The sequence below is a fragment of the Anopheles coustani genome, chromosome 3, assembly GCF_943734705.1.
Source record: "Anopheles coustani chromosome 3, idAnoCousDA_361_x.2, whole genome shotgun sequence".
NCBI classification, from domain to species: domain Eukaryota; kingdom Metazoa; phylum Arthropoda; class Insecta; order Diptera; family Culicidae; genus Anopheles; species Anopheles coustani.
In genome coordinates, this window is record NC_071288.1 from 46,315,707 (window position 1) to 46,338,690 (window position 22,984).

At 43.9% G+C, this 22,984-nt stretch overlaps 1 protein-coding gene across 1 annotated transcript; it reads left to right on the forward strand.

The window, feature by feature from the left end:
- The first annotated feature begins 9,994 nt into the window (after positions 1–9,994).
- Positions 9,995–18,914, forward strand: LOC131259010 (aldehyde dehydrogenase 1A1-like). Its single transcript, XM_058260420.1, has 4 exons — positions 9,995–10,137; positions 16,265–17,045; positions 18,021–18,528; positions 18,610–18,914. The coding sequence occupies exons 1-4, from the start codon at positions 10,102–10,104 to the stop codon at positions 18,752–18,754; spliced, it is 1,470 nt and encodes a 489-aa protein (XP_058116403.1). The 5' UTR covers positions 9,995–10,101; the 3' UTR covers positions 18,755–18,914.
- Positions 18,915–22,984: the final 4,070 nt, after the last annotated feature.

Consider the following 22,984-nt stretch of genomic DNA (forward strand, 5'->3'; position numbering starts at 1 on the left):
CGCGCCCCAAAGCTGTCCTCTTTTTCCCTCGTCCAACGTCGAGGGCCTGTTTTAATCCAACATTATGCAACATTATTGTTATACATGATGAAAAAACAACACTCCCCGGTCACATACACGCATCCACACATCGGACAGTGCAACACGTCAACCTTTAGCCGCTCGATTGGTGGTCAATTCATTAGTCGCCCGCAATTTTATGCTTCACGCTCATTATTCTCTTTGGTGTATTTTTTCATCCCCGGGACTTATCGCGCTCGGGCTCAAAACCTCAGGGAACGGGAAGCTCCATTTTGGCGTTTGGTTTCCGATCCTACCCGGTTAATCATTTCCGATCCCACCGGTCCGCCCCTTGCAGGGAAGGACGCAATTTAAGCCGCGTTAACTTTAACCTCATTTTCATTCATTATTATTATTTTCGCCGCAGTTTTTAATTGAAACATCGCATTTTATGTATTCAATTGAACAAACGTTGGGAGAGAGGAAAACACAATGAAAAAAAACGTATAGCCTCGTAATTGTATGCGGACTTCTCATCTCTGCAGTTCACCAGAGTCGGACAGTTCATTCATCATTCGTGGCCTTTCGATTGGGATTGATGAACGGTTTAATGTTGATGTACCAACTTTTATATTGTGTTGTACGATGTTGATAAATACACATCTGCGGTTTTTTTTTCGGTAAAATTACATCCCAATGGAGTGATAAAATTGGCAAATGTTCTTTCCCCAGTGAAAAGATACTGTCAAATTACGAATGCATTTGATACACCCTCTCTGCGTGCTATATAATAATGCATCTCAAACTCACCGACAATTTTATGCTCAGCACTAGGGGACACGGTACCGGGTAAGCGAATGGCAATCGGTGCATGGCAAGCAGATTGTATATAATTACATTAATGATTGAAAATGTTTAAAAATGATTTTAAATCAATTACACGGTCCAGTGGTCGCAATCTTGTTGAGGACCGAATCAAGCCTGTAGGGAAGCGCGGAAAAATGGAAACGAACGGCGTACGAAAGTCAAACAGCACAGCGAGAAGCAAGTGAAGAATAAATTATCGCCAGGAATGGAATTTATGATTTTCAGTGTTGAACGACCGTAAACAACGGCTTACAACGGTATTGGACATCAAAATTGAATTGCATGTTGAGAACAATGTACAAAGTAGCAAGGACACAGAAATTATAATAACAGCACTCAAGCTAGAGAAACTTGTTTCGTTATGTAAAAGTTGTACTCTACGTTGCATTCGAGCGAGAAAAGTGAAATCAGTGTTACGTTAATCGACACAACTAACGAGTAGGTTGTGTTGTGCGTTATCTCCTCTTTTCAACTAAGTGCGGGGTTATCGAAACTGTTCCCTTGAGGTCGGTTATTTTCGTTACATTTTCTTTTATTCTAATAGAAAAATAGTTATTAGAACAGAAGTATTCTTCTCTGTGCATTCTTAATGATAAAGAACCGTGAACCATGGTTTCTGTACAGGACACGAAGTATGTTGTGTGGCGAGGGAAAAAAAAAACAAAAATCTGTGCTAAAGTATCGAATAACAAATTTGTTGTAAGAAACTGTCATCAGTATATCAAAAACGACGAAAAATAGCACGCACACACGTACACCAGAGTAAAAATGGTAACAAAACATTTAGGGAAAATACAAGTTTTTACACAAATTGTGGTCCATTGTTTTACAGAATGGGATTCGTTTAATGCGTTATTCCGAGTTAATATCACAAAATGTTTTTATCAGTGGCTAATTCGAATGTATGATTTGTTTGGAATTTTAAGTAAAAATTAGATTGTACTTACCATTTATGCTACCTTCATTTTCTTAAGCTTTAACTTCTTTACAGATATACATTGAAACGAGAACAACGAGAGTCGAGAAAATAAATGGTAAGAACTAAAGGCTGTTGAGCGAATTGTACTCTATTTGCAATGCGACGATATCAAACCCAAATTAAACTACATTTACGTATTTCACGAATCATATTTGTTAACTCTTTTTGTCAAATTGAAGTGAATTTTAGTTTGTAACAAAAATTGTAACATTCATACCTCATATATTTTTGCATATTTGTTATATTCTTCGCTAACTTATCTAAAACGATTAGATGGTTTTGTTATACTTTTACTAATTTTATTAATCATATCAAAATTCTCATTGTGGTCGCCTTCGGATGCGATCCGAAAATAAACGGAAGTGTGAAAAATTCACATGAAAATTACTGGGCCAAACACGAGAAGCAACATATTTTGAGAAGATTGGAGGAAGAGAATAGATAAAGGTACGCTTACCTCATTCCACCCTATCTTCTCGCGGGCCCTTTCTGCCTTTTTTAACCCCACTGCTGCCAGTTTTCACTTTCAAGCAGGTTAAACCGCAAACTGTTTGAATTTATACCCGAATGTCATCGGTTGTAACATAATTTAGCTTTTCAATCCGAGTCCGAAAGCCGAACCGGGTGTGCGCGGCGGAGAAGACGCGATCAAAGAATGCCAACATCGGGAGGTTGGCCATAGAGGCCTTCCAATGGAAAACAGCAAAGAAACGTAAACGAACAAACGAAACTCAGCGCCAAGATCGATACTGTGACAATTGGAACGGTATTCAGCGTTCATTCAATCGCCGATGATATTTTGCCTGTCAACTGAACCGTCGTCCGGCCCAACCTTCCAGCCTGCCCGATAATCGGTCGCGGTTGCAAAGGGACGATCGGGAGATCGTTCTGTTCGATCTGCGCCAGCCACGAGATTTACCACGCGAATTCGCGCACTGCTTGAACCCTTTCTCGGCGTTGTGGTGAGCGTTGCTTTTCTCTTTTCTCCTAACGACGGTTGAGGTAACGGTAGCGTGTTATTTCATTGGTTATTCGTTTGAATTCAATCGGTTCGATTTCTTTTCCAATGACAAGCCTTCGCAAGACGGGGGACAAATGTTTAAAAATAAATTTTCTTCCAAACAAAAACCAAAGTAAATAAATCTTATCATATGGAAACCGGGACGCTTGGGTGCTCTTGGCTACTTCTTCTTTTTCTCCCTGTCGCATTGCTATCTTTCGTCTTTCAACAAACCGGGATTGTTCCAGCAAAAGGTAAAAAGGAAAATATCGACCTAAGGTAGACCGAATCGCTTTGGCAAAATAAACTCCTGGAGGAAATTCCTGCCGAACTTGCCCTTTTCAATGAATCGGCAGGATGAAGGCGAGTGGAAAAGTGCAGGGTGAACTGCTGCGGAGCGGGTCATGGGAAGGTTGTATGTAAAAATAAAGAGCAAATATGTTTATGCACCGAGACCCCTCTACCAGGCTGCTGCTGTGACCGCCGGCATCACATCCATTGAACATTTGGATATTTTATTTTGTACTTCCCAATGGTTATGCTGCTTTCATTATGCTTGCATAATTTTCTACATGCATATCCTAATTTTGCGTTTTGGTTTAATTCAATTAAGTTTTGGTGATAAATAGATCATTAAAATTTTAAATAAGATAAACAAATTAAGATATATAATTAAGATAAATAGTTAAGATAAAAACATTAAATAAAACACTTTTGTAAGTGCGATTTCTTATTTTTAAGTTTAAATCCCATTTTATAATATGGAAAAATAACTTAATTTTTCTAATAAACTCTTAATTTGAATCCAGCAAGTCTACTGTTATAATAACGCATTTGCTGCCATGCATAATGGAATTAAAATTAAAATACCGAAGGAAATCAGCTCCGAGAATAATTCCAAAACGAATACTTCCTGAACGAACTCGTAAATAACGTACCCAAACGGAAAGGAAAAGTTAATGACCCCATGCTGAAGCATGCACCCGGAATTCCGATAAGCAGCTACAACCGATCAAACAGAAAAAAAGGAAGAGAAACGCAAAGCACGCCAATTCCAGATGTCGCGCGAAGGTTTTCAATTTCGAAAGGATTCGTGCGAAACGAAAGGCAAACGAAGAGTTTTTTTTTAAAACAAACCAAGAGCTAACCGAAACAGCAAATCTACACAAACACGCACATTGAAAATGTATCACCGAGGAGTACAGAAGGTTTACGGTAAATTCGTGTGAAATAAAAATGATAAAACAACACATGGAACGAAGGTGAGGACGATATGAACCACACAGAGATTCCAATCGTTCATGGTGAAAAATGCGACAAATATGTTACGTAAAAAAAAAAAAAATGGGTGTACAAAATTCGACACCCTCCCCCGAAAATGGACATCCTTCGGAAACGTGTTGAAGGAAACCGAAATCCAAATGGGCAGGATTGTTTCGATCTGCTTCCCGATCACCCTAGAGGTATCCAGATCACTGATAGTGATGGAACATTCAGTCGTTCGTGCACGAAACCTACTTCTGATCGGGACCCGAGAATAATGTCTCACTGTCAAGGATATTGGATATTTTTACTTGTTTGCCAACTATTGTTTGTTTGAGCTATGGAATTTCCCAGCCGAATTCAAGTTTGTTGTTAGAACATATGCAACTAAATGTTAGGGATAAGATGCCACCAATTGATTATCGAATACTATCTCGGTCGGTGGTTCAAAGCCCGCCTCAACGATAGTAAAAACGGTGGTAAACAAAGTAGAGAGAGTTTAAGGAAGAAAAACATGTGGAGGAGCCGTTCGGACCGAAATCAATTTCTTCGACAATGTTTGCGCGCGCTAATGGGAGCCCGTTTGCGGGTGACGGCACGGACCGGCGGACGGTAATGATCGGTTCGGTGTTCGACAACTGCTTCATCATTTCGCAGGAGGCGAAAGGCAAATATATGGGTAAATTAATTTCCTCCAGCCACGACCCCTATCCCTTCGCCCATTTGGGGATGGTTTGTCCACCGTGCACTTTTGGTTGAAAGCCTTGCGCAAATGTGAGGAAACTGTTCGTTTTGCGCCCTCGAGGGATATGTGCGGCTTTCGCTGGCCACACGAGCCACGGCCTTTCCGTGGCCGGATCCCGCAGCCCCGGCGGACCGGCAGCCGGTAGATTACCGTGTTTTGAGACAGTTTTGGTTATGAAATGAAAATGCAATCAACGTGCAAGCCCGCGTTCGGCTCGAGGTGCCCTCGGATGTTGACTTTTTCCGCATCGGTGCCGAACGAAAAACATGGGACCTCAACAGAACACTTCACCGATGGAGGCTGAGAAAGGCCCACACGGGAGGAATAAATCATTAATCCGCTTGTCCCTCCTCGGCGGAGGCTTCCACCGCGTGCCCATATCGATTATCGTGGTCTGGCTCTGGAGCCTTTGCTCCAGTTCTTGATGGGAGACATTTTTTTTCGCACAAAGACAGTAGGCGAGATCGCGAACGCGATCGTTGCCCGTGGGCAGAATGGCGGGGGCTGTGTGTGTGTGTGTATATGTATGTATGGATGGTTTTTTGCCGCGGCCTCGGTGCAATTATGAGCATACCCAGTCACTTGAACACGCGGGTTTTGGATACTAAATTGGATATTACACATAGAAAAATTGGATATCCAATTAAGCCCCTAAATAATCGCCAAATTCAAGATTTTTGGGTGTCGCGGTCGAAGCGCGCCGCGTTATACACACACATGAGCACTTGCCATCACCCGATTTTTGCGGTGTTGCGGTGTGTTTAGGGTGATGCCGGATTGATGACGTCACAAACGCGTTGCATAAAAAAAAAAATCGGTGTCGTATTTGTTTTGCCCGTGTTCTTTCTCTCTTCTATTATTTCTCCTGCTTTGTTCTTTAGCTCCGTGCTCCGTGCTGACTCAGAGAGTGTAGACAGCTGTCTGCTTCTCGTTTGCTCTTACACGCGCGGGTATATCGTGGCTGTGGGCCTGTGGCGGTGGCGTGAAAGGAAGCGTCATATCATATTATTCTAATTGAAGAGCTAACTTTTTACGGTGCAATTGTTCCTGAAAGAAGGCAAGTAAGAATTGATTATCGTTATTTGATGGTTTATATTTACCCATGGAACGAAGTGTTTTCCAGTTGTGCTATCGGCTGCTCTTCTGCACGACCAGTTGGTGATTCAATATAAATAACGAAATGTTTGAATGTAAGCATAATTCAGTTAACACCTTAAAGTGCTACGCAATCTACTATCTAATAATTTTTCGAATCTAGTGCCATTACATCGATTCGTGCTTTCTTTTCCGCTTTGTGTAAAAAGTTCTCCACATTTAAATTGACAATAATTTTACTAGAGGTCGTTCTCAAATCCACCAACCAATTCGGATTTGTCACAGGTCGTTGACTTGTATCAGCTGATACCAGTGCAACCTGGTGCATCCTCAATAACTTGTCTATATACCAGATAGTAGAGTGAGAACGACTGCTCCTGATTCTCTCATCCTTATCAGGAGTTTCCCTCTAGCGGCAATTTGTTCGACTCATCATCGAACTGTCATCGAACCGTTCGTGATCGATCAAGCAGCATCCAAGATCGATTAAATTACATTATTTTCATTATTATTTGTTTATTCAAACCTTGCTCTTCATTTCCATCATCATCACCATTAAACTATCCTGAAGCAATGGATCCAAAAGCAATGGAGTTATTTGTGTTTCTTTTTTATATTTGTTTGTTTTACAGCTGTGTAAATTAATAAGCAGAATGTTATTGTTAAGGAGAAACACAATTCATTTGCTTTACCTACCCACACCTTGTGCTCTACACAAAATCCAATTAGAATGGACAACAATACAACAATGCAAACGCGGCCTTAGGCCGCGTCCACACGGCATCGTAGCGTAGCGATTTTGACACTCCGTCGTAGTGTCAACTATTTTTTATGGCCGTGGCTAAGGCCTCTCGGCCAACATTTACACTACGGCGGAGTGTCAAAATCCCTACGCTACTATGCCGTGTGGACGCGGGGTAATAAATCTTGTCAAATCTATGTCTGAAAAATTTGAAGAGAAGTTCACTAAACTAGAAAATCAGAATAAAGAACTTCGACTTCAAAATGAGAGGCTCGAAGCCAAACTGGATTTAGTTCTGCGCAACACTGCGCCTACGAATGTCACTTTGAACACGATGGTGGCAGTCAGTCGGCCTAGAGAAGGCCTCATCCGTAAGTAGACGGATTTTGAATTTTCTCCTATATCTAGCACAGAAGAACTTTTGAAGCTTGAAGATGACCTAACAAACGTTCAATACAAAAGAAAACTGTTGGCTTGGTTGCAAAGTCAAGTCACGCGCGCAGAACCTTCCAATTGTATGCACGATTCTATTGATATTATTTTTGCTAAGCCATTTTTTGCAAGTATTAATTGGTTGGGGGTCCGCGACAGCCGTGCGGTAGCGCCGGTTAGAAAATCGGTCCATGAGCGCCGGGGCTCACCACCTCGACGGCGTGGCTTCGAATCCCAACCGAGACCGGACCCTCCCCCTGTACGAGAGGACTGACTATCCACGTACAACAGGGAAACAAGTCTCGTAAGCCCTTGAAGGGCAGGCATGACCAAGAGGTCGTTACGCCAAGAAGAAGAAGAAGAATTGATCGGGTATCAGTAGGAAACCTAGGCAAGCAACGACAGGTTTGATTAATTTTAAAGAGGTGGTGAGTCTTTTTAAGGAAGTAGGCAGTAACGAGCATTAAAATAGTAGCTGACAAACATGTTGCTAACTTTTTGATGAAGAAACTTCAACATGCTGCAGCCAGAGTGCATATAAAATATAACAAGAGCACATCCTGTCATACTAATAGAACTCGTTTCTAAATAATCCGTTAATTTCGGATCTTCGGAATGAATGGATCCTTCTCCTTGATGCTCTTGTGGTTCAGATGGCATATCGGTACTATCCTAAGGATTAACGGCATGTAATTGTTGTGACACTGGAAAATAAAGCTTTAACACTAATTCAATATTACTAAATCATTATTTTCACTCACTCAATCCACTTGACACTGCTTCTTCATCGACTGGTAAATCCATCTTCAGGTACTTTGCGACCCTACGACTGAAATTGCCAGTTTTTTTCATTTTATCAAGATCGGACATTTTGGTCCAATGCAAATTATAATTTTGCACTTTATAAACACTGGAAAACTTTGTTCACTTGTAATCAACGCAAATATGGTTTTAAATCTACCGCAAGTGATAACTAAAATCGTATTTAACAAATGCAATGTGACGTCACTTCATAGTTTTGGCGCGAAGCCAAATGATGAGCAAAAGAGAAAATAAGCGCAAAAAAGACAGAAAGCGATTTAAAACGACAGCCGCAGGGCAACGACCGCGGGGCATGAAGAATGGAGGAAACGAACCATGCAAGTTCGTGGGACCCAAAGGGGAGATGCGTGATGCGGGGAGTAAATTCATGCATGGCTCACGCATACACTCGCAGCTCGGTGCCGCGGCAGAAAGTGGTTGCATACCCTTGTGCGAGAGGAAGCAAGAGAGAAAGTGCAGATTTAGAGTGAGAGGTCCGAACAGTATCCGATTTTTGCGATTGGGTATATGCTCGGTTATGTGAGCACCGTCTGCCGGATGGGCTTTTGGCCTTTTGTTTCTTTATTTGTCTACCGTTGTGCGGCCCCGGATGTGTCGCAGGGAGGGTCTTGTGGGCCGTTGTTACGATGCGCGTCTGTTGGCCTAATTGTGAGATCGTTGCCTCCTTTTCGGACGGAAGAAGAGAGCCGGGGTGCTTCTTGAAACGTCCTTCGCAACGAACCGTGCCAGGGCATTCACTTCAAGTTCACTGGATGCATGTGGGAAGTGAAAGTGAAATTCTTGTCAAGCAAGTTTTTTTGCAGACGTTCTTCATTCTCTCAGTCTCTCTGGTTCTCTCGCAGCTGAATCTCTGAAATGTTCGATAAAAGTTTACAAATAGTATTTTAGAACCTTTAATCTTATATACAAAAACTTAAAACATTCGATACAGAAAAACAATATAAATTAAATAATGTAAATAAAAATTCAAGAAGATTCATATCAAGGGTATTCATAAAATTCAGAGCATTGGTAAGAAAGGGTTGGATTTGAATGACATATTGACATTGTTGTAGATTATCTTTAAAAAGTGAAAACAAATTTGTTATTTTTTTAACATTATTATTATGACTTTTAAAAACACCTCCACAGGCTATATTCAATCAAAAATCATCGAATAACTTAAATGTAATATGTAAACAATAATTATACAACTAAAAAGTGTTTATGAGAATAATAAGAAATTTGTATAGTGAATTTTTTACAGCAAAACGCAAAGCAAACATTTTCCAACGGCTTCGTTTGTCATTTTCAATTGTCTTTAACAATTTTGATGACCTTCAGATGTCACATGCAATTTTTTCAAGTTCAAGAGCATGCGCAATGCATTCTTGATGTCGCGATGTAAACAACCCAACTTGCCCACACAGTAAAAACTAAGCATCTAATATTAAAGAACAGACCACAGGTCTGTGTTGTTGTAGCCTGCGTTTTAAACATAAACCTTTCTGGTGCCATTAATTAAAACCGTTTAATTTATCCGACTCTTTCTGCGCGGTTCCGCGTAACGTTACTCGAACAGTTCAGTTTGACCGTAAGGGCAACGAATATTTCCCTAGATATCACTTTACCATTCCATTTAGTGAGAATCGTAAATTATTTCCACAGTTCAAAACCAGTTTCAACGAATGGAAACATTCCTCACTCGTACGTCTCCAATTTGAAGGACAGACGACCATTAAATGGTTCTAACGCAAGCATTCGGGTCGTGAGCTGCATTTATTTGGCCGACCGTGCTGCCATCGGACCCGGCAACCTGTCCGGCGTATCTTATCGCCATAGGTTGGTGGTTCGTTGACAGCTTCTTAAAAAAAATACACAGCACGCCAGCACAATCTACCGGCCGGCTCTTGAAGGAACGGTGTGTTTGTGTCCATATGGGCCCATCCCATCACACGCTATTCCCATCAACATCATCATCATCACAGTCATTATCATTATTTCGTTGTTAGTCTTTGTGCTACAGGCATCAGTCTTTGGGACGCACATTTGGCAAATCAACAAGCGACGTTCGCTTCGTTTCGGAACATTAGACCGGCGTTTCAGTCTTGTGGTGAAGTTCTAGCGAGCAGCTTCATTTCGTTGGTAACCTCTCGTCTGCCGTCTGCCGGTCCAAAATGGCGAACCCGAATCAGGAAATCAAATACACCAAAGTAAGTATCGAACCGACGCCGTTTGGCTACCCTAGCGCCAGTGAAAGTGTATTTTTAGTGTGTTTTACGTTGGCCTTCGTGCTGTGATCTGTGATTGCGGGGGAGTTCTGTGTCTGATTTATTTCGTGAAGATCACTGACCTTCAGGATGGTCGCTGTGTGTTATGCTGTGGCGAAGGGTACATTCCAACATAACGCTATAAATAAGAACAACGAAATTGATTGCGAAGCAACAATCTTATGGCTTCTTCTTAGATTCCCAACTTTAAGTGGTTCTCCACCTTAAAGCCACTTGTTGGACGCATTAATTAAAAGAAAGATAAGACTGACTGACATACCTGTTTGAAGAGATTCACTTGGTGAAAAGAGCGACCGTCCCGATAAGGTATCTCTTAGCAAGAGCTCTAAAATGGAGCTCTTTTTATGGCTCGCATATAAAAATCGATGGCTTTATTCGGTATTATTTCTCGAAGCGGACGTAAACAGTATCTGCATATTTCAATTTTACACCGGGAATAAATGTTCGATCAAAATTTAACTACAGATTTCCGCCCGGCGCTCGATACGAACCTAATGACCCAATTTCCCAAAAGCCACTTGCTGACCTTAAACCCCTTTTCTCAAACACTCCGAACGTTTGTGTGCTCAAACGTGACTCCCGCTTGTTTAAGAAGCTAATCCATGCTTCCAAAATCAATCAAAACTGGCCGTCATCGAGTAACGGGCACTTTCCGGCGGAAAACCGGCCAACCGTGTTCGATGTCCGCGATTCTGATCCGTGCCACATCTTCGACGCCCAGTTTCGATACCTCCGATCATTATCGGCTAATTGCTCGGGACTGGCCACTATGATCGCTTATCCTTGAACCAAAACGGGTTGGCTTTTTCGACGGCAAACTCTGACGTCCGGACGGTTTCGTGTTGTCTCGCTCGCAAGAGACTGGTATTTATTTTTATTTTTTTTTTTTTTTCACTCGCCCGACGGATCAATTTCTATCGCACCGACGATCTGTTCCGCACGACGCGAAGGCAATAAAGGCATGCTTCACTTTTCGGTGGCCATTTGTGCCGGCCCGATTTTCGGTGGTTTTGAGCGCGAGTCCAAATGTCCGCATGCTCCAAAAGCAAACAACAAAAAAGGGAAGCCCCGGGAGAGTGTGTGACGTAAATGAACCGCTTTCCCTTTTCGCTCCAAGAAGTGGTCCGAGCTCGACACGAATGCCGGTGCAGTACGTAGTCGGTGTCGCTTGGGTTAACCCGAGAGCGATCTCTGATCTGTCATCGCAGACCTGGGACCCGATTAGATAGTGAATCTGTCACCGGAGCGATAAATGTTGTTGCCGCCCGGTCTCGGTGTGGACTTTCACAAGCCCAACCCCGGGCGTGTTATCGGTGAGTTGAGAACGTTTGATCGATCGAGGCGAAAAAGGGCGAATGAATTAATGATAATTTGGGCTTACGCCTCGGTTCCCGATCGAAGCGTACAAAAGCCTCTGCTTATCGCGACCGATAAGTGTGGCTACAAAATGGACGAAGGTACGGGCCCGATAATATCGCACCATTTGCCCGGCTTAATTGAGCGTTATGTTGTGTTAAGTGGCGTGAAAATCAACTACCTGACAACAGCCGGACAGGCGTCGGACAGGCTTATCTGATGGCTTCATTTATGGTTTACCGTTGGTAAACCGTGTGTGTGTGTGTATGTGTATGAGTATGTGAGCTCAGTTGTGTGTCATTAAATGGCCATAACTACCATCCCCCCTCGTGTGTATCGAATCCATTGCCAAAAGCATCCCCAGCGTCTTCAGTGTCCCAAGTCGTCACCTCGCAAAACCCGTGATCTTTTCGCGAGGTGCAATCGCGATTTGTTGCCCGCCTTATTGCTTACGATCGGGGCGAAGAGTTCATCCACCGTGAACTCTCCATTTGTTTCCAGCCGCTGCACAAATCGTCCCTTCCCGAACCCGCCCGGATGGCGAGTAGAGCACGTTTCTGGTTTGGTTATGATGTTATTTCCAGCTTTACAACGCTCGTGCGCCCTTTTCGACTGGAATAATTACTCTTTCGGTTTGGTTGCGCCGCGCTTTCCGGCCGCCAGGGAGTTACGTAAGCCCGGCCCAGCGAGTTCTTAAATACATCTTTTGTTCAAAGCAACTTGCCAACTCTTTGGCATATTGTTTTCCCTGTTGTTTTTCGTTTTTTCGCCAGGCCTTTTTGTTCCTATGATGAAACAAAGTTTTCTGAAAAGGGCACGAGACAATAAATAAAGCTGGGAGCTTGGCTAACGAGTACGTCGATATCTGAATCCGTACGAGAGACCTGACGAAAGGGAATGTCCTTAAATTGAATCAATTTATCACCTCACAGTGGAGCAATGATCGAACTTTAAATGTAAAATTGAAAGTATCGATTTGGATGAACTTAAAAATAAAAACCACGATGACACGAAAATGAGTGAATGAAATGTCGTTCAAATGAAATAATCTGTTTCAACTGTTAAATTTGGAGAAAATGTTAAAATTTTAATTATTTCTTCCCTCAAATAAATACAGTGTCCATATTGGATGTCCGTATTAAATGATGGTGATATGAGGATGAGACTTTAATAAGTTAGTGTGGTGTTTTTGGTTTTCAATAGCGATTTACATGGGGGGACATTTTTTTTATTTTTAACCTTCTGCAAATTGTAATTTTTCTAGTCATTTTGCTTTTCTCATGTTATCGTTCAATTGATTAACTTTAAATCGATGGAAAAGAAGTTTTAAGCTCACATTCTCACAAGCCGTGTCTGATTGGGATTATCAATAAATCATTTTCTTTGCATCTTAACCTCGTATTACTTCAAAAAAACAAGCCTTGGCTCGACTGGTAAAAGGATACTCTGAGCTCCCAAAACATACCCGATGACAGCATTGGCCTAGTAACATCATCGACAGTGAGGCATAATTTAACTTTTCAACACCGATACCGGAGGAAGAACATGGCCGGAGAAATGCTGAAAAAATGTCAACCAAATCTACGTCTCACATGTAAACGCGCCCATGTACGCACAACCCAAACGGGATGCATAAACAATTTAAAATTTAATGTCCCTCGCCCGGGTCCAGGGTGGAGCGGTCGGAGCGAACGATGGTTCAGCTTCACCGGCCAGAAGCACCGGGAAACGTGGATTGCGTGTTTGCGCGACGCACCGAAGTCACGCATCGCAAATCAGCGCGCGGCGCACATGGTCATAAGTTTAACTTTGGCATGCATCGCTATCGCGTTATATCGTATCGCATTACTTAAGTCGTTTATCTTTTCTGCTTTCTTTACCCCACCCTCCGACCCACCATGTTACCTTCTCCGGCTCGACTAAGATTCCCGCTTCCACCTTGCATCGCTTCTTACATCTGACCCTAAATGGATAGCTCACCCAAGGCAGACGGTTCGGCTCGGTGATGTGATTTGTCTTCCGTTCGGCCTTCCGTTTGCCACCAACTGATAGAGAAAAAAAACCTCAAAAACCATGCATAAGACACTAAAATTTACGCATTCTTGTACCCTTCCGCGCGGCGTAAATGGCCATCGAAAACGGAACGGAGTGGTGATACATCGAACAAACCGGGCGCGTTCGAAATGCGCGTGTGGCCCTACGGTAACGGATTTTGGCTTCTGTGCAGACCCAGAGGTATCTCTTCGGAAGCGCACGCGTGCAAGCCACGGTCCCGACTGGACGGCACATCCCTGTGATCCTTGTGACATGGAGCATCTGCGGGCCCGCCCGGCGAGCGTAAGAAGTTGCGGCTAAAAATTAATTATTATTATCTCGTGACCGTTGGTCATCCCGTTTGGTTGGCCGGTGCGAGAGGATGGCCTCACATAAATTGTGCTGGGTAGCGAAAAGTGATTTCAGGCGGGCCACCTTTTGCCGCCCGCAACGCAAATCCGGCCGATAGGAAGCCGACGAGCGTGGAAAATTGAAAAATTATGGGTCTGTGCTAATTTCTTTCCCTCAACTTTTGGCACGTCCTTTGGTTGGTCAGGATGTTTACTCGTAGTAATGTGTGTTGAAATTCCATTACAGGAATGTCTGGTAATAATTTTATTTCTGACGTTTTAATCGTTCGTGGTGTGATTTATTTTAGTTTGTTGCATGATTATGCATATTTATTTTAATAACAAAATTAATTGATAACCATATTTTACGTCCACGTCTCTTGATAATAAAATAAACTATTATAGAATTGCTAAATCATAACTGTGGAAGCACAGTACATAATACACACGCGTAGATCAGTGGTTTTAACAATGGGTTTTGTTGTCCGTTAGCAACTTCTTTTGAGCAATTTCGTGGTCCTTCGATCGATAATTTTGTTTTGATTTAGGTATTATTTTTTACATTTTCCGTCTCATAATTTTTGCGGTACTTATTACAAAATACAATCAGCATATTAAGCAGGCTAAACAGGCTAAACAATTTCAATTGGTTGATACAAAAAATTGAAATAGTGACCTACCAAGATTCGGTTTTTCCTATTTCTTAGTTTCGGTGTTCGTTTTTTTCTATTGCAAAAACAAGAAAATTGAAATTTTTTGTTACAAAACATAACTTGAGAATGAGATTTGGTTGGGAAGAAAAAAGACATTTATAGCTTCACGAAAACGGGAATTGGAAACGCATTTTTGTAATGCAAACAATATATTGAAGAGTGAACCGGAAACACGAGTTCATTCGACACTATTAAAGCTGAATATATGTACATTCCTCAGTGTATGACATCACGAAACAGCATACTTGTCGCACCTCCGGCATTCCAGCCCCGCCGAAATACCAGCCCCCGTGTAACCGCAGGTTCCTAGGTTCGGCTGCACACTGACCCATTTTTCCCACCGTATCCCATATTCATCACGCAGCACGAAACCATCGACCTCATCCACCGTTACATCACCCACCTCCTGCACGCTGCGCCCTCCGATACGCGAGTGACAGAGAATGCTACGGCAAAGGGTGTGAGGGCAAAGGTCACCCCGCCAAATGGGGAGCTGCATCCCGAAAGTGAACTGGAAAAAGCGTCCAGGGGTGGGAAGGGAAAGCGACAACGGCGGGGTGGAAAAAAATTGCACACTGTGCCAAAGCAATTAACTAGAACATGCATCGGCGCGACCACGGTGTCGCCGCATTGTCCGACGCACACAAGCACACACACGCACCGTGCCAGAGTAAAGCTGCTTGACCCCAAAAAGGCCGAAACCATCCCATCGATGCCTGGGCCTGAGCCTGAGTCCTGGGGTTGGATGGGCGCCGGCGCGGGGTCTCCAAGGGGTCACCGTTAAAAATGTCGCCAGTGAAATTGTAAAATGGGCGAAGAAAACCACCGCCGGAGGGTGGTGGGTGGCAATCAGGAAGAAAGTATCGGCAAGAGAAGAGGACACCGTGTATCGACCCCCAGGTAAGCCGAGCCCGTGGCGCGATTGTTCTCGTTGTGGGACAGGATATAGCACGCATTCCCCACGGAACGCAACAGTGCGAGTCGAGCCTTACCTAACGAACCAAAGGCCACCCCGACGGGGCTCTGGAGACCGCTCAGCCTTAAAATAAACACGGAACGCACGGTCGATTGGTGACAATGGTAGCAGAAGCACATGGCGTGGCGAGTGTGGGAAGAGGTGAGGGAAACACGCTGTCGCCATAGCCATCGTTGCGCTACATGCGGTTTTCCGCTTCATAAATCTCCCGACTTAATAACTTAATTTCATAATTTTTATTATTATCGTCGACGCTCGCTGGCGAGGATGGCGAACCAGGACACGCCGGGACAGTAGGGGTTCATGCGGTGGACATGCCGAAAAATACACATACACACTAAAGGAGGCTTAACGATTCGGGTGGCACGATTGGGTTGATTATTTATGTTTGTCACACCTCCTCGGGATTTGGCCTCGGGAGGCGATTTTGGCTTTCGGCGCTACCAGGATGTCGACCGTCGAACATCGGCTTTTTTTCCTCGGGATGTGGGGACATAAATCATGCTGCTCGTATTGGGCGACGTGTGTAATCGCACCCTAAGAAGACTTTGGGCAGGAATGTGCAATTTATCCAAACTCACAACCATTTTTTCCGCTTTCTTTCCAAACCATCCTTGCAGCTTTTCATCAACAACCAGTTCGTGGATGCCAAGAGTGGCAAAAAGTTCGCCACCCTCAACCCGGCCACCGAGAAGCCCATCGTCGAGGTCGCCGAGGGCGATAAGGAGGATGTGGAGGTGGCTGTCCGTGCGGCCAAGGCGGCCTTCGCTCGCAGCGCCCCCTGGCGCCAGATGGACGCTTCGGGCCGCGGTCGACTCCTGAATCGGCTGGCCGATCTGATGCTGCGCGATATCGACACGCTCGCCAACCTGGAGTCGCTGGACAACGGCAAGACGTTCGGGGACTCGGTGTTCGATATCAACTGCGCGATCGACACGTTCCGCTACTATGCCGGTTGGGCGGACAAGATCCACGGCGCGACCGTACCCTCAGACGGGCCCGTCCTCAGCTACATCCGCAAGGAACCGGTCGGTGTGGTCGGACAGATTATTCCCTGGAACTACCCGATCCTGATGCTGACGTGGAAGTGGGCCCCAGCGCTAGCTGCCGGCTGCACACTGGTGCTGAAACCGGCTGAGCAGACGCCACTGAGTGCGCTGCATATGGCGGCGTTGTCGCAGGAGGCCGGCTTCCCGGATGGGGTGATCAATGTCGTGAACGGATTCGGCCCGACGGTCGGTGCCGCCATTGTTGCTCATCCGGAGATCCGCAAGGTGGCCTTCACCGGATCGGTCGAGACGGGACGCATCATCCTGAACGGTGCATCCACATCGAACCTGAAGAAGGTCTCGCTCGAGCTCGGCGGAAAGAGCCCATTGGTCATCTTCAACGATGCCGACCGTAAGTAGCGCTCTCGAGGTGTCAACGATCACTTGTATGTATTGTTCGAGACCGTTGAACTGTCCTTCATGACTCAGTCAAAAAAGCTCAGATATTTTAGAGCATGGGTCGGTGTACATTTCCCAAAAAGGGCTAGATTAATAAGAAACCGAAAGCGCCGGCCGGATACCATCAACGATGACTTAATGTTTTCAAAGTAGTATTATTTTGAATGGAGTATCAACTTCCTTAATAGTAACTTTACACAAAAAATGGCAAAAGATAAACTATTTGAAAATTTATCGTTAAACATTTTTAAACATTTTCATACTTATTTTTGTCAAATTTTGAGTTTTTCAACACATTGATTTTGGTTTGTTGTACTGTTAAGTAATTTATTTAATTGTACTTGAAATTAATCTTGTACTCAAATTATTTTAATGTATGTTGGTTCTACTGTCGTACTCTCAGTAATTAAAATAACTCAGTTTCGAGAAGTTTTCAATTTTGTGAGCTTTTACAATGGGATTCAAAATTTTATTTATTGAATGTAGCTATTTTGTATGCAAAGTAAACAAGTTATTCCCGCCGGATGTTGTATGAGACTCACGAGACTAGGAACAAAAAGTCACCTGGTATTGAACACCTTGTTCAACAATTTAATCTTCATTTTTGGGATGTAAACAAACAAGACATCATGAACACATACGATAAAAATTTGTTTGAAGCATTAAAATTTTCTTTTTAAATTCGAATTTGGCAACTCTAGAACATACTTAATATGTTTAAGGATCAATATTTTTGCCTTCTATTTGAGCTTCAATTATCTATTGACCAGTAGGTAATGTGACTATTTACTATATGAGATATGAAGTTGACCAGTGTGTCTTATCTTATTAGGAATTGATTCCAAATACCTTTCGTGGAGCTAGTCATTTTAAAGACGTGTTCTATGAAGCTATCAAATTTATCATTTTCCTCCTCTCCGATCGACAGTCGATGAAGCCGTCGAGATTGCACACAACGCCATCTTCGCCAACCACGGCCAGAACTGCTGCGCCGGAAGCCGCACGTTCGTCCAGGAGGGCATCTACGACGCGTTCGTCGCCAAGGCGGCCGAGATGGCGCGCAACCGGAAGGTGGGCGATGCGTTCCAGGACGGCATCCAGCAGGGTCCGCAGGTGGACGACGAGCAGTTCCGCAAGGTGCTCGGATACATTGAGTCGGGCAAGCAGGAGGGCGCTAAGCTGCAGGCGGGCGGTAAGCGTTCCGGCACCGTCGGCTACTTCGTCGAGCCGACCGTCTTCTCGGAGGTCACCGATGGCATGAAGATTGCGCGCGAGGAAATCTTTGGCCCGGTGCAGAGCATCCTGAAATTCGCCACCCTCGACGAGGTGATCGAGCGGGCCAACAGCACCGAGTACGGGCTGGCGGCCGGCGTCGTTACCAAGGACATCAACACGGCCATCACCTTCACGAACGCGGTCGAAGCTGGTTCCGTTTGGTAAGGAAAATGGAGCCCCTTTTTTCGCTTTTCCACTGTCACTTACCGTATGCTTTTTTTCCCAAATTTGCCTTCGTTCAGGGTCAACTGCTACGACTACGTCGTGCCGACGACTCCCTTCGGTGGCTACAAGCAGTCCGGAAGTGGCCGCGAGCTCGGTTACAGCGGCATCGAACTGTACCTGGAGACGAAGTCCGTCACGATCAAGCTGCCCGCCAAGGTGTGAAAAACTGCTCCAAAGGTGCGGCTCCGGCGTCGTGAGTGCAATAAAGAACCCGAAACGACTGGGCTGGCATATCCCTGTCGTTCGAACACAATCACATACTGTAGAAGTCTAAAAAACAACAAAATCAAGACGAAGAATATACGGTCCATCAATCTCTTAACACCCATTTCCCTTCTCTGCAGTCATCGAGAGCCGTAGAAAGTGTTGAAAGAAATCGAAACTTCATTTTCGAAAGTGAAAAGGATCACGAAATAGTTTTCGCACGCGAAGCTGCACGGCACTCGTTATCTTTTGTCTTAGAGAGTAGTGATGGCAAACAGTTGTTTAAATTGGGTAACGATGGCCAATATATTTCAACTCATTTTAAGTACTACCTTTTTCATTTTATTTCTAATATCAACATTTTAACCGTTTACAATAAATTTATGAAAGCTTTTCTTTGTGAATCTCCTTGACTGAAATAAGTTCTCCATCTCTGCCTTGGAGGTGGAATATAGGGTCGGATGCACATCCCCGGCGATCAATCGATCGACTCCGTGCAGATATCCGAAAGGGTGATCGTGACAGCCATCGTGACAGCGATTGCTCTCCGGAAGGGAAGTGTTTTTGCAATTAATTTAACTTTCGGGCAGTCGTCACTGACAAACTGCCATCGCTCTATCCTTTCCTCCGCCTTGTTTCCGTGGCCATCGAGAAGAGAAAGTAATTAATAAGAAAGTCCTATATGCGATATAGTTTCAAGGCCCGCGACCGACCGATTATCCGTGCGAACATGCGCGCTGCGTGTGCCTTTCGGATGGGTTTCGAATTTCACCCGGTTCGTCCGCGTGCCCGTATTCGTTTTGTTTTCCAATTTTTCCGATCCATCGATCCCGTTGCGGACGAGGAATTTGCGTTCCAAAAATCGATTATTCTTTCAACGGTTTCGCTTCCCACGTCAGGACGGGGTGACGCGTTGGATGGGGTGGCGAGTGTGGCGAATGAATGCGGCGCGTTCCGATCGGTAAATCCGATCATCTTCCTGCGAGCGCCGTTCCGAGGACTGTGTGCATATGCAGTTCTCATGGTATTCTTTTTTTTTCCTGTTCGCCCGACAAGACGATTAATTGAAGAACCAGCGGAGAGTGAAAAAGAGATGCCTCGGAAACACGAATTCCGAATGCAGAAACAACCGTTACCCGGGAAATGCACCGTAGCGGATGGGTGCATTATAAATCTGCCTGGCCCGAAGTGCGCCGACCCGGACGAAAGGAAGTCGAAATCGCGTTCGATAAGTCGCAGGATACGGCCGGGTGACGGTTTCGACAGCGCCCCCAAACGACGCCCTCAGAGAGCGGTGACAGACCGATGCCGGAAAGCCCGTTAGGAGCAGCATCTTTCAGCGGTCGTCTTGCGGCAAAGGGTTGCGCTTCGAGTGCATCGATTTGTCTTCTATCGATGCGGGCCCAGGGAATGGACCAGAATGAGAAGTTGATTTTTCTCGCCTCGGGAAACCCCGCGGATCGTATCGATGTTCCGCATGGCGGGCGAGTGATTGTTTTAGATTAAGAATATTGCACATCATTGAGAAACGGAGCCTGGTACGTTTGCAGAAAGATCACCTCGCTCGGTGATCGCGTTGTTCCGCACCGGGTTGGACAGGTATCAATAACAGTCCCGTTGACGGCCCATGGTGTGTGGCTGTACGAAACGAATTTTCTTGCCAGGCTCTCGAATCTGCCTCTCGAGAAGTTAATCGCCCTCATCGCGACAGAACACCTCCGTCGGTCAACGAGCGGAGTTTATTTTAATTTTGTTTATCCACAGGACACCGCGTGAAACATGAACATGAAGGAGAAAAAGAAGCAAACCCTACAACAACCGACATCGCGGTGATCCAGACGCTGCGTGACCTTTCTCTCGAGCACTCGCGAGAAAAAAGTAATTGTAAAAGCTTAAGTACCTCACGGCGGAAGACGAGGTGTGATGGCTAGACATGCATATGGTCCGGCGAGGTAAACGAAATCATCTCCTGGCTTATTCCGGGGCGCTTTCGTTTTTCACGCTGGTCTTTCACACGTCACGCTGGCGTTTCCGCGTGTCACTTTGTCGTTCTTCATTTGCCACTGAAGGGTGGCCAAGGGCCGGGGAGAGTTGTGGAAGTATTCGCCACTACGAGTAAGATCAATCTTCTTTTGTACTTAATCCTTCAACTAGAATGTTCAATTATTATTTAAAAAATTTTATTATTTACACTCAAGAAGAAGCATTTTGATTTTATTATTCAAAGTTATTATACAGGAAAACCATGTTTATTGATTAATGCATTTCACTTCACAAGCCTGCCGATGTTTATATAGGATCGAATAATTTATTGTAGAGAACTAAAATACAACATCATGACACAAAACTTTTAAACGGACGTATTTTTGTAGATCTTTAAAAACCGTTAAAGTTTATGCAGTACACCTAAGGGTTAATGCATCTCCATCTCACATGTGTCACTCCGAAGTGCACCAGAACGACGAAAACGATCGGCGCAATTTCTGACAGTAACCGATCGGTGCACCGTCCCCTCGCAGAAGGTGTCAAGTTATGACCGCCGTTGTTCTTAAAGCACACTTGTGCTGGCTGCATCGCATCAGGTTTACTGCCGGCAGGTGATCTTGCGGCTTACGGCCATCGTCAAAGTAAATAGCCCATTTAGCAAACATCCTGGATCGGTGTCTGCACCGATCGCCACCCAGCGCCGATGCTTCACAGGTGTGTAGGGGTAAGCTTGATTGAAAGTAAGCCGTGGACATCGTGGAAGCCTTCGATGCAAAGCAAACAGTGCAGACTGGTTTCCTTCCTTGTGTACCGTTGCCTTTCCACCTAGGATTTACAGGACCACAGGTATGAGCGAACCCGACTTCCGACGCGAATCGTCATCCTTTGAGCCGAGCGAAACGCACGTTGCAAGGCTAATCAAAACGCACGGAAATGCAGAAACATTTGCATCTTAATTGAATATCGCCAAATCTAATAACATAGTGTACAGATTGCTGGTGGAACTGTTGCACTAGTCATCAGATTGCTGGTGGAACTGTTGCACTAGTCATCAGTTTTATTTTTTTTTTTTTTACTTTCTATGAAACAGTACGGTAGATACAATCGCAACGAACGCGTCGATAATGACACTCCCGGACTGATGGCATTCCTGAGCCAAGGCGATCCTATTAAACCCCTCCCGTTGGAATCCAGTTTGAAGCCCGACCGTATCGATTGGACTTTACGTTATGCTATCACCCAGTTCGGTCTGCATGGATTATGCAATCGGTCTGGACCGTAATTTCTTGGATTGGTGCGTATTAGATAGGTTCCGTAGTAATGCCACCAGAAGTAAATAGCTTCAAATGAAATGACAAAACAAAAAATTGAAATGAACATTACTGGAAGCAGATAATTAAAATATTTGCTTATTGATAAAAGAAAGGAAGCACTATCGTTTGAAGCAGGTAATATTTTTTAGAAAAAGTATACTATTCATTATTTTATTGTAATATGTTTGCAGTGTTGTATAATACCAGCCTGAAATATTTAACTCATTTCGATAATAAACCATTTTCATTACAATTCTTTTATCGAGAGATTTCGTTAATTTTAAAAAATACGTTTATCAGTTCATTTAAAATTAATAAAATCTCGTTTGGTTCCAACTAGGTTTTAATTCCATTGTAATAATTCGTATGTTACATGAAAATATACAAAATATATTAGAAATTTAGATGAAGTTGTTTAATGTCCTTCTTTGTAGTGAAAACGAAAAGAGATTCCACACACGAAAAAAAGATTCATCCAAAGGTATTTCCGTAATTGGTACTAAAAACTTGAAGTAATATACACTAAACCATATAGGTACACTAAAAGTATAACTCCAAACATACTATTAGAATCAATGAAATGAATAAAAAAAAGTGGTGCTGTATACTGGATGAAAAATTCCATTCAACAAAACTGAATCATCACAAGCAATGAAGTTTGATTAAAAGGAGATTTCACTTGATCATGTTTCATAATTTCTACAACAAACCAAACACCTTTGAAAAAGTAAAATCTCTTCGAAAAACGAAGTGATCGCAACGAAGAATTTAATAGTGATGCAAAAATTCACACCTTAATTCTCACGTACTTGCAACTTATAATTTTCTTCCAGTAATCATCTCACAACCTGCGGCAAACAACATCTCACTGCGCACGATCGATCATATA